Consider the following 13,886-nt stretch of genomic DNA (forward strand, 5'->3'; position numbering starts at 1 on the left):
AGAGCCAGGGGTGGCCAGGCTTCGCTGGAGTCCTGCTGCCAGCCCGGGGTCTGCTCTGCTCAGGAGGGACAGCTAAAAGGGGAAACAGGTCCTCGCACAGCTGGCCCGGCAGCTGATATTTGCACAGTGCTTTGAGACCCGCAGATGAAAGGTTTGAGAGACACGAAAGGCTGTCACTGCCTGTTTGTCATTTCGTGTGGTTCCTCCCTGCTACCGCACGCAAAGGAGACGACTTTCAGGAGAGGTGAGTGCAGCTTGAGGGAAAGATGAAACAGGGGAGGCTTTTCCTGCCACGTCCGCTTGCACGAGGAGCACATCTGCACCCCAGAGCTGGCTGGGCTCCAGCTCCCTCCACCCACTTTACAGGCACCCCGCCTTCATCCTTATCTGCCCCCAGTTCCACACAAGAGTCACCATCCTCCCTGAGCCACGGCTGATACCCCACTCCAGGCTCAGCTGTGCTTGGGGGTTCACATGAATTGCAAAGCCAAAAATTGGGAATGAGTGACAACATCATCACAGGCAAGTGTGTGCCTGCAGAAGAGAGCCGGGAGGGAGGGAGGGAAGGAACCTTAGCACATGGCAAACCAGCAGCAAGGGCCCCGAAACTTCAGGCGAGTGAGGAAGGTGATGGTATCACTCAAGAAAGCAGCAGCAGGAGGCAGCAGGCATCCCACCCCCTCTCCGTGCCAGGCACGGCTCGGCGGAGCCCGGCACGCTCGGAGCTGGGCTCACTTTGAGCATTTCAAATTTGCCGGATGATAACCTCGGCGCCTGATCCCACCCACTGGAGCTCTGACTCATGTTGCAGTCACCGCTGCCCGGGTAGTATTGGTACGAGAGCAGGGAGGGAGGCTGGCTCCAGAGGAGGGAGGAGAGCAGAGAGGAGAGGGAGCGAGCTCTGCCCTCGCAGCTGAGCCGCACGCACCGACCGGGGCGAAGCCGGAGCCGCTGCAGCCGCTGAAGGCTCCCAGGGGCTCTGAGAAAGCACCAGCTTCCCCAGGTAATGTTTTTCCCTTACTTCTTGCTGAGTTGTTACGCTGCTGAAATACTTTTTAGGTGAGATTCAGAAGGGTTGGTGGGTCGCTGCTGAGTGGGATCTTGCAATGGGACAGCTGGGTCAGGCGAGAGGGTGTCAGATGCTGGTGCCATCAGCATCCTGCGGTGGCTGAGTGGAGGCCGGTTTGGGGACTTTTTTGGCTGTTTCTGGTGGGGACAGCTGGATCTGAGAACATCAGAGCCAGAGGAAGGACATGGGTGCAGCGTGCCCAGGGCAGAGCCCTGCACATCTGTGGTGCACATCTGCAGCCTCTCTGCCCAAGCACGGGGGCTCTGCTGACCTCTCACTCTGACCTGAGCCTTGCCCTGGGCACTCCAGCCCTGCACACCCTGGCAGCTGTGGGGATCTGCTGCTGCCCCGTGCCAGGGCATGGTCAGATCTGTGGGGCAGGACACCCCCAGGCTGGGCTGGGCAGTCCCAGGGGTGCCCAGTGCTCACTGTCCCTGTCCAGAATCAGCTTCAGCAGGAGACTGAATCCCAAAAACTCAGCTCCAAGCACACCCTAGAGCCCAGCTCCTCTGTTTTCAGTTTCACCTTTCCTAGACGCTGTCTGCCGAGCAAACTTTTGAAATGCTGACTGCTCTGTGCATTTCCACATTGCTCCTCACGTTTCCTGATTTCAGGGGTCCCGAACAACTCCTTACCCACAGAGCCCCTTTCCTCCTGGGGAAGCATGACGGAGGGCTGGTGGCAGTGACGGGAATTTTGTCCTGCCTCCCCCAACCCCTCTGCTCATGCTAGAGGCAATAATCACTGCTTTGAATCAGACATCACTCTGGGATAGGGCACAGAGAGCACCTGGAGAACCCAAAGAAGCCCAAAGAACAGGGACAGAAGTGTCTGGGGATGCAGCCAGGCAGGACACCAGTGTCCCCTCGCATTTTTCCTCTCTCACATTGCTTTCAAGTCTTACCTGTGACAAATTTGTTGTTGTCCCATCATGGATCAGGCTTGTGGGCCTGGCAGGGAATCAAGAAGCCCATTCCCAGCTTGGGAATTTCGCAGTTCCCACCATCAAACCTCAGGCATCCTGTCTCAGACCAGCATAAACCCCCACACTCCTTCCCCTCTCTTGGCTGAAATACCTCTCCCAGCATGCCCAGATGTTCAGTCTCAGGAAGGAGTTGAATACAATTCTAGAAAAAGCCACGACACTCTGCTGTGAGCTCTGCATGGCCAGGGAATGCACTTGGCTCCCAAGTGCAAAGCACTTTTTCTGCCTGCTCTTTTCTCAGAAAGAATCTGTCATGGGAGGCAGAGGAACATTTCTGCAAGGGCACAGCCCTCCTGCCCCTGAGACAGAGCTAAAAGGCTTCATGTGGTGCTTCTCCTGAGCCCCCAGCCACCTCTGTCCTTTCCAGAAGTGTGAAATGCTTCCCAAAGAGAGGCTGCCACATTCAGGCACTTCCTGAGTGCTCCTCTCCACTCGTGTGTCTGCTCGTGGTGCCGATGTACCCGGGCTTTTAACAGGTTCAAAACAAACCTGTTCTGCCAGAAAGGAAGGAGAGCAGCCAATGTATTCCCTGCCAGAGCCAGCACTGCATCCCATTAATCTTACTGCAAAAGTGCACCAAGTGCTGGAATTAATGATGTTCTAGGAAAGGATGCTGAGAGGTGGGGAGGGGGAATAAAAAGGTAAAATGCAACAGAAATTTCCCACTAATAAATCGCAGCCCACTCCCCAGAGGAGAAAAATGCCATTTTAAAGAGGAAAACGGCAGATCAAATACAACATGGACTGCAACAGAGCAGAAAAATATCTGTTCAGGCAAATATCTGGCAAGAGAAAGCAGAAATTACTATGAGAATTGTAAAGAGGATAATGGGGAGACGATAGGATATTACAGCAGAAGGATCATTAATGCACCAGAGAAGGCTATTAACAGAGTTCCTTAAAGATCAGCCTAGAGGTAAATTTTATTTAATGGTTGTCATTAGTGATCTTGACTCAGAAAATTAGGGCTTCTTTAAGAGAAATGTACTGGTGAGAAACTTGGGAGAAGTTCTGCACTGGACAAAGGACTAAGTACTAGAGGAGAAGAACCAGAGGATCTGAAGATTAACAGAAACACACCGGGCTGGCACAGGCTCACATGCTTAGCAAAAAGCAAAAATTGCTACTCTAAGCAGCTGAAAACACCATAGAAAAAAAAAAAAATCTGACTTTTGGGGGACCCCAGGATGAGTGCAACAACAAATGCAACCTGAGAAGTCTTCACAGCAGAGATAGTGTTCATTGGAGCACCAGCACCACGGAAAAGGCATGAGAAAGATGACCCAGAAGCAGCGCCCTGCTCTGGCTCCTTCAATGTCAGGAGGGTGATTTTGAACCACAAACAGGTCCAGGCTGTGATAATGAGGATAATCAGGTGAATGTAAAAGCTGCCTGGTGAGACAGGGCTGGAAAGGTATCATTTATTCTGGCTGTTGCTGGAAAGACTGCCATGGGAAACAGCTGCTCCACTCGTACATCGAGGAGGAAATCAACTCACTCTGCCAGAACACAGCAGGAGCAGAGGACACAGGTATTGGAGGTGGCTGTGAGTGACCTGGGCACAAAGCCAGGAGCACACGTGGAGTCACAGAGAGCCAATGCTCCAGGAGAGAGCTCTGAGCTGGAGGCATCATCCCGGGCTCTGTGTCCTGGCAGTGAGCTGACAGCCCCCAGCTATGCCAGCCCTCCAGCCTGCTTTTCCTGCAAAGCCACGTCCAGAGGCTCTCCTGGGGGAGTGTTTCCATGAGATAATTTGGCTGGGGGATATGGGAAGGTGTCCTACACCTCCAGCACAGTTAGGGTTGCAGCATCACACACCCGAGCTGACAGGAGGCAGGTCCTGCCCCACTCCATGGAGGAACATCCCAAGGGTTTGCAGGCAGCTGAGCCCTGCAGCCCACATTGAGCCACAGAGTCCCCAGCACTACCTGAGCTCCTCTGCAGGGATGGGGACACCTCTGTACCCTTGCAAGTGGCCATTCCTTGCCCTGAGCTAATCTGAAAAAGCAATAAGAAGCAAAACCCCTTCTGGGCACCTCAGCAGGGCAGGGCTGCACCAGGAGCTGTCCTGGCACCGCAGCAGAATCCAGATGAGCCCAAGTGCCCAGAGCTGGGTCCCACCAGCAGAGCCCCAGGCGAGCCCAGCACAGCCCACACGAGCTGCAGAGCCAGAGGCAGGAGCAGGTTGTTGGTGTGTGGTGAAGCAGCCACGTAGGAGGCTGCCATCCACCCACAGCATTTTCTAAGTGTGCTACTCCCCCTATAATTTAATCTGCCATTTCCACATGTTGGGAGCAATGAAAACACATCCCTTTCACTTGGAAATACCCTTCTGTGGGAACAACCTGTTCTCCTCGCTGCCGTCAGTGGGCAGGCAGCGCTCAGCTTGTTCCACACTGCTTTTGTGAGTGAACAAAGAGCTTTCCATGGCAAGAGCCTGCGCTGCAGCTGGAGGTGAGGAGCGCTCCACACGCTGCTGCCGTGGCTGAAAGCATTGCATCCCTCTCCCAACAGCCTCAATCCCAGCACCCAAACTCAGAGGGCTTCCTGCCTGCCAGTGAGTTTGCTCTGCTCAGCAAAAGGCTTCCCATGGGCTCATGGTTTGTGACTTGTTGTTTGCTTTCCATGCCTTTAGAAGCAGCAGGGCTGGGGGAATCGCCTCTATCTCAGTGGTCCAGTCCCAATCTCCCCCTGTATGGCTCCTGGCAATCAGTGGTTGTTGGCTCATGCAGTCTCCCTGGTACACTCCCTCCTGTGGCCCCCATGCCTTTAGACTTCAATCAAAGATGTAAATCATCTGAAGAATATTTTAACCTGCACCACAGTGTTATCTTGTTGTTGCAGGGGGAGTTTAAGATCTCACCTTTGTCCTCTGACAAGGCTGGATCTTTTCCTTTCCTGGGGTTTCTTCTGATTGCTCCATCTCTGCAGCCTGTTGCTCTCTGCAGAGAATCAGCTCTGCCTTCCTGCACAGTCCTGGGCACCACCAGGGAGGCTTCACTGCTGCTCCACAGGGTGCAGGGAGCCTGCAGAGCTGGGTCCTGCACACCCACGGGGACCAGCACAGCTCTCCCACACCAGCACATTGAGGAGGATGGGGAGACCCCTCAAATCATCTGGGAAGCTCATGGTGGGAGACCACAGCTTGGACACAGGCAGATCCATGAGGGTCAGCACAGTCCAGCTCCTCAGCCCATTCCCAGCCCTCTTTCTTGTCCCTGCACTGCCTCAATTCCCCTTCAGGTATTTTCCCAACATGGATAATTGCTCCCAATCAAGGACCCGAGGTCCCTTTGAATCTAGTAGTGGCAGGGTCTTGGAGATCACCATAACCAGCAGCTCATTGTAAGTCAGAGTGGTTTGCTCTGTTGTTTCTTCCCTGGCAACATGTGGTGTTTCGTTATTTGCATGCAGACAGAAATCAGCCAGAAAAAGTCAGTCTCCAAGGGATATTCTTCCTCCCTCCCAGGACCCAGAGCAGAGTGGGGATTTCCCATACAGGCTACGGGAGCTGCTGTGATTTGTGATGGCAGGATGGCTGCTGCCAAGCACAGACACAAGGACAAAGTTTAATGAGATTGGCAGCCGCAGCCAAGATTCAGAAATTACGTAGTCGTGACTAATTTTGCTGAATTGCATAAGAACTGCTATCTCAGGAAAATTGTTTCCTCATATCCTCCTCGTTCTCACTTTTATTGTAAGCCTATAGGAACATGACAGTTTTAAAATCCCTGCCCTTCTCTCAACATCCCTCCATTACATGGGCACCCCTAGGGCTGGGAGAGCCCAGCTGGCAAACTCATGGGTGCCTGGCTGCCAAAGGACTTTCCAGCTTGGGTTTAAGTGGGCTGGAGCAGCCAGGGAGGTACAGACACCCTGCTTCTGGAGGGGCTTGAGGGGAAGCTCAGAGGGTCTTTGCCCACTGCAGCTCTGACTTGATGCTTTTATAGAATCACAGAAGGGCTTGGAAGGCAACTTACAGATTTCATGCCACCCCTGTGCCAAGGACAGGGACACGTTCTGCAACACCAGGATGCTCAGAGCCTTATCCAGCCTAGACTTGAACGTTTCCAGGGATGGGGCAGCCACAGCTTCTCTGGGCAATCTGTGCCATGGCCTCACCAGAACTTTTTTTTGTAGGTTGTCCTTGGGAGGTGGCAAAGCTCTGTCCCTGCTGGAGCTGCTGACCACTGTCACCAACCAAACATGCAGAGGGCGTGAGAGCCCACAGGACCTGACCCAATGGTCACTCAGAGGAAAGGAGAAGGCAAGAAAGGAAAAGAATCTCTTGAGATCCACCAGCAGCTGCCACGGGGCTTTGGCTCCAGCACTGAGCTCCCAGAGGGGACCAACAGGCACAAATGAGTTGCAGTGCCACATCTTTCCTAGGCCATGTCATTCCCAGCACACAAGGCTGAACGTGTGAAGTGACTCTGCAATGTTCTCCAAGATCACTGTAGAACAAGGGTCACGTTGGGAAGGGCTCTAGGCTGCCTGGTCCAGCCTCACTCCAAGCAGCTTTGGAGCTGATGAGAGCAGGACTGCTCCACCCTTGCAGCGACACCATGGATCCATGTTACAACCACACAAGCTCTCAAAAAAGGATGGACTTCCCCCTGCAGCTGCTGGTCGGGTTCTTCCTCACCATCCTCATCCTGATCACTCTCTGTGGTAACATCATCGTCTGCCTGGCCGTCACCCTGGACCGCCGGCTCCGGAGCTTGACAAACCGCATCATCGTCTCCTTGGCCATCACAGACCTGCTGCTGGGGCTTCTGGTGCTGCCATTCTCTGCCCTCTACGAGCTCACCAAGGAGTGGCCCTTTGGCAGCGTCTTGTGCAACATCTACACCAGCCTGGACGTCATGCTGTGCACGGCCTCCATCCTCAACCTCCTCATGATCAGCCTGGACCGCTACTTCGCTGTCACCACCCCGCTCCGCTACTGCCAGGTGGTCACTCCCTCCCGGGTGGCCGTGGGTTTGGCTGTCATTTGGACCGTTTCACTGATGGTCTCCTTCCTACCCATCCACCTGGGCTGGAACACCAACGGGACAGCAGTGCAAAACACAGACCCCACCTGCCACAAGGAGTGCATGCTGGCAGTGAACCTCGTGTACGGGTTAGTGGACGGCTTGCTCACCTTCTACATCCCTCTGGTCATCATGTGCATCACCTACTACCGGATCCTCAAGATAGCCAGGGAGCAAGCCAAGAGGATAAACCACACGTGGGGCAGCGCGCCCATGCCACCCATGGTGAAAGAGCACAAAGCCACCGTGACGCTGGCGGTGGTGCTGGGCGCCTTCATCGTGTGCTGGCTGCCCTACTTCACCATGTTCATCTACCGGGGCGTGTGGGGGGACAGCAGGATCAAAGGCACGCCCATGTCCATTGTGCTCTGGCTGGGCTATGCCAACTCAGCCCTGAACCCCATCCTCTACGGGACACTCAACAAGGATTTCCGAGTGGCATACCAGCACTTGCTGCGCTGCTGGAGGACAGGACACCCCAGGAACTCCCACCTGCCTCCCCTCCCAAAGGCCCAGCCCAGGGGCAGGCAGGGCCAGGGCAGGCAGGAGGGTAAGCCCTTGAAACTGGAGGTGAGGAATGAGAAGGGGACTCTGCTCACTGATGGAGCCCTCAAGAGGTAAGAACCTTCCTCTTCCACTCGGGACATTGATGGGAGGTCTGTCCCCAGCAAGGAAGGCAGAGGTGGGGACTTCTTGCACTCAGGACATTAATGCTGTCCCCAGCAAGGAAGGCAGAGGTGGGGACCCCAAATTGTCCATGGACTTTTAAGCAACAAACTGATGCCCCAGCTGGAGATCCTTGCCCAGGCAACTCCTGAGTTCAGCCACTCAGAAATTCCTTACCACTCATAAGAGCCCACCTTGCATCCCCTCCATGCTGGCAGCACAGCTCCAGGTACTCCAGCTTCCCACATGGCTGGGCCTCCCCTGGAATTGCCACCGTTCACAGGGAGCACAAAATGTCCCCTGGCTTTGCTGGATAATGAGGACAGTTACCATCAGAATTTGCTGTACAGAATGGGGTGAAGCTCTTAGCTGGGGCTGCTCCCCAAAATCAGCCGTGTCCCTGTGAGGAACAGACAGCAAATTCTGGGCACAGAGCAGAGCTTCAGGGGCCAGGAAAGGTGACAGAAGGGAAGAGGGGAATTAGTCCTGGGGCACAGTCAGAGCACCTGCAGCCAGGCTGAGTCCCTGCAGGAGCCAAGGTCTGGGTTCCCAGCTCCCTGCAGAGCAGCTCGGCCACTTCCCATCCAAGCCATGCACCCTCAGCATTTCAGCCCTCAGTTTGCATCAGCAGTGAATGCAGCCAACAGCAAGTTCCATTCCCATCTCTGGAAAGGGGCAAGAGTAGCCCAAATTAGGTTGGCAGATGTTTTTAGAAATACAAATGCCCATGTAAAGTTAGAGCAAAAAATTCCCTCGGCGTCATCCCAAGTGTGTTACGAGGGTCAGCCCCAGCAAAGGGTGTGGTGAGGGAGCAGGATGGGAGCAAAGTGGGCAAGTTCTGTGCCAGGCTGTCTCCTCAGCCCCCTCCCTGGGCACCCACACCCCCACAGGGCTGTGCCACCCTCTCACTGCCTCACTCCAAGGTGTTCACTCAGCCAAGCACAAGGAGAACCGAGAGGCAGGCTGTCAATCTGCTGCTCCCGAGATAATCTAACCTCTAAGCAGTGCCTGATAAGCAGCCCAGAAACTTTCCATCCATAGATAAGGAGTCCTTTGATTCCCTGTTCCCAGCGTGCCAGCAGAGAAGCCGCGCTCGAGCAGCACGTGCCCTTGATCCTGCCCAGAAGGAGCCTTAAGCCACCACAAGGAGAACTCAGGGAGGTGAACCAAAGTTCAGAGCCATCCAAAAGGCTGATCCAGCATCGTGCCTCCCCCGGGGCACCAATGTGGCTGTACCCAAGGGAGGGGTGCAGATAAAGAGATACAGAGGGATGGATTAATGGGAACAAATACAAGAATGCAGGTCCCGGGGCTGCCTTTTTCCATTTCCAAGGAATTAATGAAGAGCCCAAAGTTACAGCATTTGGCAAATTGTAGGTTGTGTATAAAAACATATGGAAAACGTGTCTAAGGTGGTGAGGGTGTTTCTGCAAACATACAGAGACAAAGAGAGCTATCCTGTTTGCTCACACAGAAGTGCAGCCCCTGGGCAAACCAGGAGCTCTGCACTGAGGCTCTGCAGCTGAGCCAGGAGAGCTGGTGGTGGGGAACAGGCTGTTGGGATTTCCCTGCACCGCCAAGAGAGAACAGAATATAAATATATGTCAGTGTCTTCTCCAAATGCTGACTTACCACAAAGGGACAATAATGACTTGGAGGGAGATGAAAGAGGAAGAAAAATGGGTTTCTGTTCCTCAGGCAGAGGGCAGGGTCACTGATTTCCTGGCGTTTACCCTCCCAGCTTTTCCGGATAGAAAAGATTCTTCCCCTGGTTTCCCAGAGGGAGCACTCAAGCAAGGGGATGTTTCCTGACCTTTCTAAATCCAGTGAGCTCCACCCCATCCTACACAGCATCACCACTGTGGTTTCCACTCACAATCAGATAAGAGTTGCTCGAGGATCTGCTTTTACTTTCTCTCCTTGTCTTCATGGCCCTCTCACCTCACAGCAGTCACAAACCCATGATCACATGTGGCCCCTTCCAGCCCTTTTTTCCATAGTCAGATACACAAAGATCTGCTGTTGGCAGATGATCAGGATCAACTATTCCACACAAGACAGGTGAGCACAGGGTTCACCTGTTCACCAAAAACCTGGCAGCCAATTTCACCCCCAGCACAAACCAGGCTGGTTCCTCTGGCCTCTTCCTCTCTGCAGAGTCTTCAGAGTCATCTGCCCTGAACACGTTAACAGGAAAAGGCCAACATAAATCACTCAAAAAACTCATAACCCCCCAGACAGGAACACCCAGACCTCAGAAGAGCTCTGCTCCGAGAAGCTCTGTGGGATCATTCGAGGGAAAACAGAATTTTGAACTGTTGCCCTTAATAACAATGTTCTTTTCAGTTATGAGGCATAGGGAAAAGACTAACAAACAAGAGTGGAAACACTGTACTGAACTGCAGCCAGTCTCAAGGGTCACTCAGAGCCTCAGTCAGGAGCAGGGCAGGGAGTCAAAAGCCACGGGACCTCCAGAGCAGCTGGGGGCTGGAGGGCACTCCCAAGAGTGAGGACCAGGCAGGGCTGAGAGTGCAGGACCAAGCAGAGGTGCAAGGGGAAGACAGCTGCTCCCATTTCCACAGCAGGCATCAGAGAGGAAGGCGACTCATACAAAACCAGTAAAGAAAACCAAAGCACCTCAGGAAGCTGTTTCAGTGCAGTGGATGGGGCTCTGAAGTGAGCTGGTGCTTGGCTTGCTCGTGGCTTTAGGCTCTGAGACCAGACCCTGATGTTCAGAGAGATCAAAATCCCGTGAGAGGGAGCACTCAGCACTAACAGGGGTGTGCTGGGGAAGAAGTCACTGGAGCTGAATGAGTGACTGTGGATCACACTCTTGCATGCTTAGAGCAGCATGGAACAGGACCATGAACACAATATATGGGCAGAGGAGCAGCCAGTTCCCACTGGAAAGGGTCCCTGTCCCAGTCACAACACGCCTGCCCAGCTGCCAGCCTCAGCAGACACTGCCTGGTGCTCCACAGGGCAAAGCCAGGCTCAGCCAGGCTGGCACTGACAGACTGCACTGTTCTTTTTCTCTGTCTTCATGTGCAATTTAACCTTTCCAGCACTGGAGCTTTGCTGTGAGTCTCAGCCAGCCCGCTGCCCTAGGACCCACATCTCCCAGCCTTCAGCTCCTGGCTGCCCTCTTCCAGAATCCTGTGTGTGAGGTTGCAAGGACAACACTCAGCTTTCCTCAGCGCAAACCTCGACAGCAGAGGCGAGAGCTGCAGGGTGAGTGCAAGGCCAGGGCTCCTGGGTGAAAATGAGGGAGGAGGCAGCTCTCCCTGCTGTGGCATCCTCTGCATTTTTCCTGCTGCAGGGATCCCTTCCTGATGGTACCTGGTGCAAAGGGTGACACCATCAGAGATGAATCCTCACTGCTTTATCCATCCCTGCTTGCTCCCCAAGCACAGGGGAGGTGCACAGAGCTGGGCCCCCCTCTGTGGCTGCCCCGGAGTTTTGGGGTTACAGAATCAGCCTGAGATGCCCTGGAAGATGCTGCATCCTGTCTGCTCCTCATGCACTGCAGAGGCAGCTGCATTCAGACCATGAATTTCCAGCACACTTCATTTTCATGCAAGCCTACATCCACGTAAATTGCCAGCAGCTTTGGCGGAGATGCTGGCAGGGCTCCCGAGGTGAAGAGCTGATGCTGCACCAGGCACTGCTGCTCTCTCCAAGTGGTGCTGGGCTGGAGGCCACGACTGCCATGCACGGGGGTGCCTCTCAGCTCCAGAGAGCCACTTTGTGCAGCCCTTCTCAGGAAGAGTCAGGCAAGGTCACCCTGACCTCCACAAGCTCCCCCCTCCAACGCTGCATGCTGATAACCTGGGCTCTCCATATTGACTGTGCCTTGGGGGAACACAATCACCCACGTGCTGGAAGCTGGGCACGCCTTGTCCCTGCTGCACCCTGAGCACTTCTAACCTCAGCCAAGGTCACAGCAACGACAGGAGCTGCTGCTGTGTGTCCACACACAGAGCTGGGGTAGAGGCACCCCTGCCCTGGGTGCACCACAAACCTGCACTTCTCAGAGGGGCTCCCTGTGAATCACCCTGGAAATGCCACTGCCCATCAGCAGAAGGAGAAGCAGAGGAGTGCAGGCTGCAGATGCTGTGCTTTGGGGAGGCATCACTGCTGCCCTGCAGCAGGAGCAGAGTGAGCCCTCCAGTCTGGAAACCACAAAGCACAAAGTGAAGGTCCCCAGGGCAGGCACAGCGCAGACACGAGGCAGAGTCATCTCTGCTGCTGTCACTGCCCAGCAGCAGGGGCAGAGGGGACATCAGTTCCAGCTCTTCTGCTTCATGCTTTCCATCCCTGTGCATATGTTCTAAGACACACGTAGTTTCTGTGAGGTAAAAGGAAAATGCCAGCCATCCCCTGAGAGGCTGCTGATCTAATCAGCAGAATGAAGCAGAGGTCTGGGGGGGAGGTTTGCACGAGATCTGAGGTCCTGGTGTCACCACACATTTCCTCTCTGCACCGTGGGGGTGGGGACAGGAAATACCACCTCGTACAGGACACCCAGCCAAAGAGCTCCTGACCAAAAAATTCCCTGACCCACAGCAGGGAGAGGGGCCATGGGAGAAGCAGCACCCAGGAGCAGAGCAGTGCCAGGACATCAGCTTTTGACAGGCTACGCTTCTGACAACTCAGTCCTGCTGCTGCTAGCTGGCCCAAGGGACAGGAAGAGCAAGCAGAGAAAGCCACAAAAAAGAGTGATATTGCTCAGAGGGGTGTTGGGTGATAGGTTTTTGGGCGATGCAAGCCTGCTCAGCTCTGCCCAAATGCCAGCACTCAGCATTTTGTCCAGGATGCCAAGAGCATCCTCACGGCATCACACCACGGCCCCTCCCAGGCACAGCAGGTGCTGAATGCAGCACCCTCACCCCGGGGAGCAGGAGAGGGGGGAAATGGACCCATCTGCGTCTTGTGAAGTCATTGATCTCCCTCTGTGTTCCCCTGCAGGATCCCTGCTCTGGCACATGGCACCACTCCATCCCAACACTGCTGGAGAGCCTCTGCCCGCCCAGGTTTCTGCCCGGGAGGGTGCTGGGTTAGAAGAGCCCTCGGAGGAGCTGCAGAAGAACACATCCCCATCCTGTCTGGGCAGTGACACTTTCAGCATCAAGCCCCACAGCAGCAGGAAGAGATGCCAGAGGAGCTGGGTCAGGAGGCAGAGCATGCCCTCGGCAGGGCAGGGCAGGGCAGGGAGTGCCTCTCCCAACCCAGGGGTCAGGCTGCAGGGGGAAGGGGCTGGCACTGCTGAGCTCCTGGTGCCAGGCAGACCAGCCTAGGGTGGAGAAAGACAACACAGGCACCACCTTCCTGGTGTCCTTGGGATGTACCCACCCCTCAGAGGGGAAGGCCCTGCTAATGGGGTGAGGGGGCTCAGCGTGGGGGGTGTTGGCAGCCACGAGTGCTGGATGTCTGTGCAAAGAACATCCCAGTCCCCCAGCAACCACGCTGGGGCAAGGCTGCTGCCCATCCCTGGGGCTGTTCTTACAGCACACCCCCTGTCCCAGCCCTACTGCAAGGCAAGGAGAAGCCCTGGAGCCTGCTGGGGAGACACTGAGCAGCCAGGGTTTGCCCCAGGCTCTGCCCTCCCGAGAAGGCTCAACACGAATGTTCCCAAAAGAGAAGATTTCTGCCCCGAGCCTGTGCAGAAATCATCAGTGGTATAAAAATCTATTTAAGACAGAAGGAAAATGCAATACTTGATTTCTGTGGATGTGCTTTGTCCTGGGAAGAGCCTCCCTGAAGAGCTCCATCCTGCTGTCCCATTCCCATCCCTCTGCTGGGACAGAACCCGAGATACAGGCACAGCTAGCCTGGGCAAGGCTGGCACCCCCCAGAGCACAGCTTGCCCTGTGGTACCAACCAGATGTTCCCTCCCTGGTCCCTGAGCCGATGGAGCAGGGCACACCCTGCATCCCCCAGGCGCAGACCCGGAGGGGTGGCACGGCCGGCTCGGAGCTCCCCCTGCTTGCTGCGGGCACAGACTGGCCCCGAGCCCCGGCCACAGCGTGGGGATCACCCTCTGCCATCAGCCACGGCGGGGCTGGGCTCCCCGAGCTGGCACAGAGCACCCCAATCGCCCCCCAGCTCCTCAACACCCCCCGAGCCACCCCAG

At 55.2% G+C, this 13,886-nt stretch overlaps 1 protein-coding gene across 2 annotated transcripts; it reads left to right on the plus strand.

Moving 5' to 3' along the window:
• The first annotated feature begins 844 nt into the window (after positions 1-844).
• Positions 845-13,507, plus strand: HRH2 (histamine receptor H2). 2 transcript variants are annotated; one of them, XM_039701863.1, is made up of 4 exons: positions 845-1,003; positions 6,195-7,704; positions 10,819-10,984; positions 12,722-12,841. In XM_039701863.1, the coding sequence occupies exons 2-3, from the start codon at positions 6,584-6,586 to the stop codon at positions 10,835-10,837; spliced, it is 1,140 nt and encodes a 379-aa protein (XP_039557797.1). In that variant the 5' UTR covers positions 845-1,003; positions 6,195-6,583; the 3' UTR covers positions 10,838-10,984; positions 12,722-12,841. The 2 variants fall into 2 exon arrangements, with proteins under 2 accessions (XP_039557797.1, XP_039557796.1); XM_039701862.1 differs by lacking the exon at positions 10,819-10,984 and having other exon boundaries at positions 12,722-13,507.
• Positions 13,508-13,886: the final 379 nt, after the last annotated feature.

The sequence above is a fragment of the Passer montanus genome, unplaced genomic scaffold (assembly GCF_014805655.1).
Source record: "Passer montanus isolate IOZ18808 unplaced genomic scaffold, ASM1480565v1 scaffold15, whole genome shotgun sequence".
NCBI lineage: Eukaryota > Metazoa > Chordata > Aves > Passeriformes > Passeridae > Passer > Passer montanus.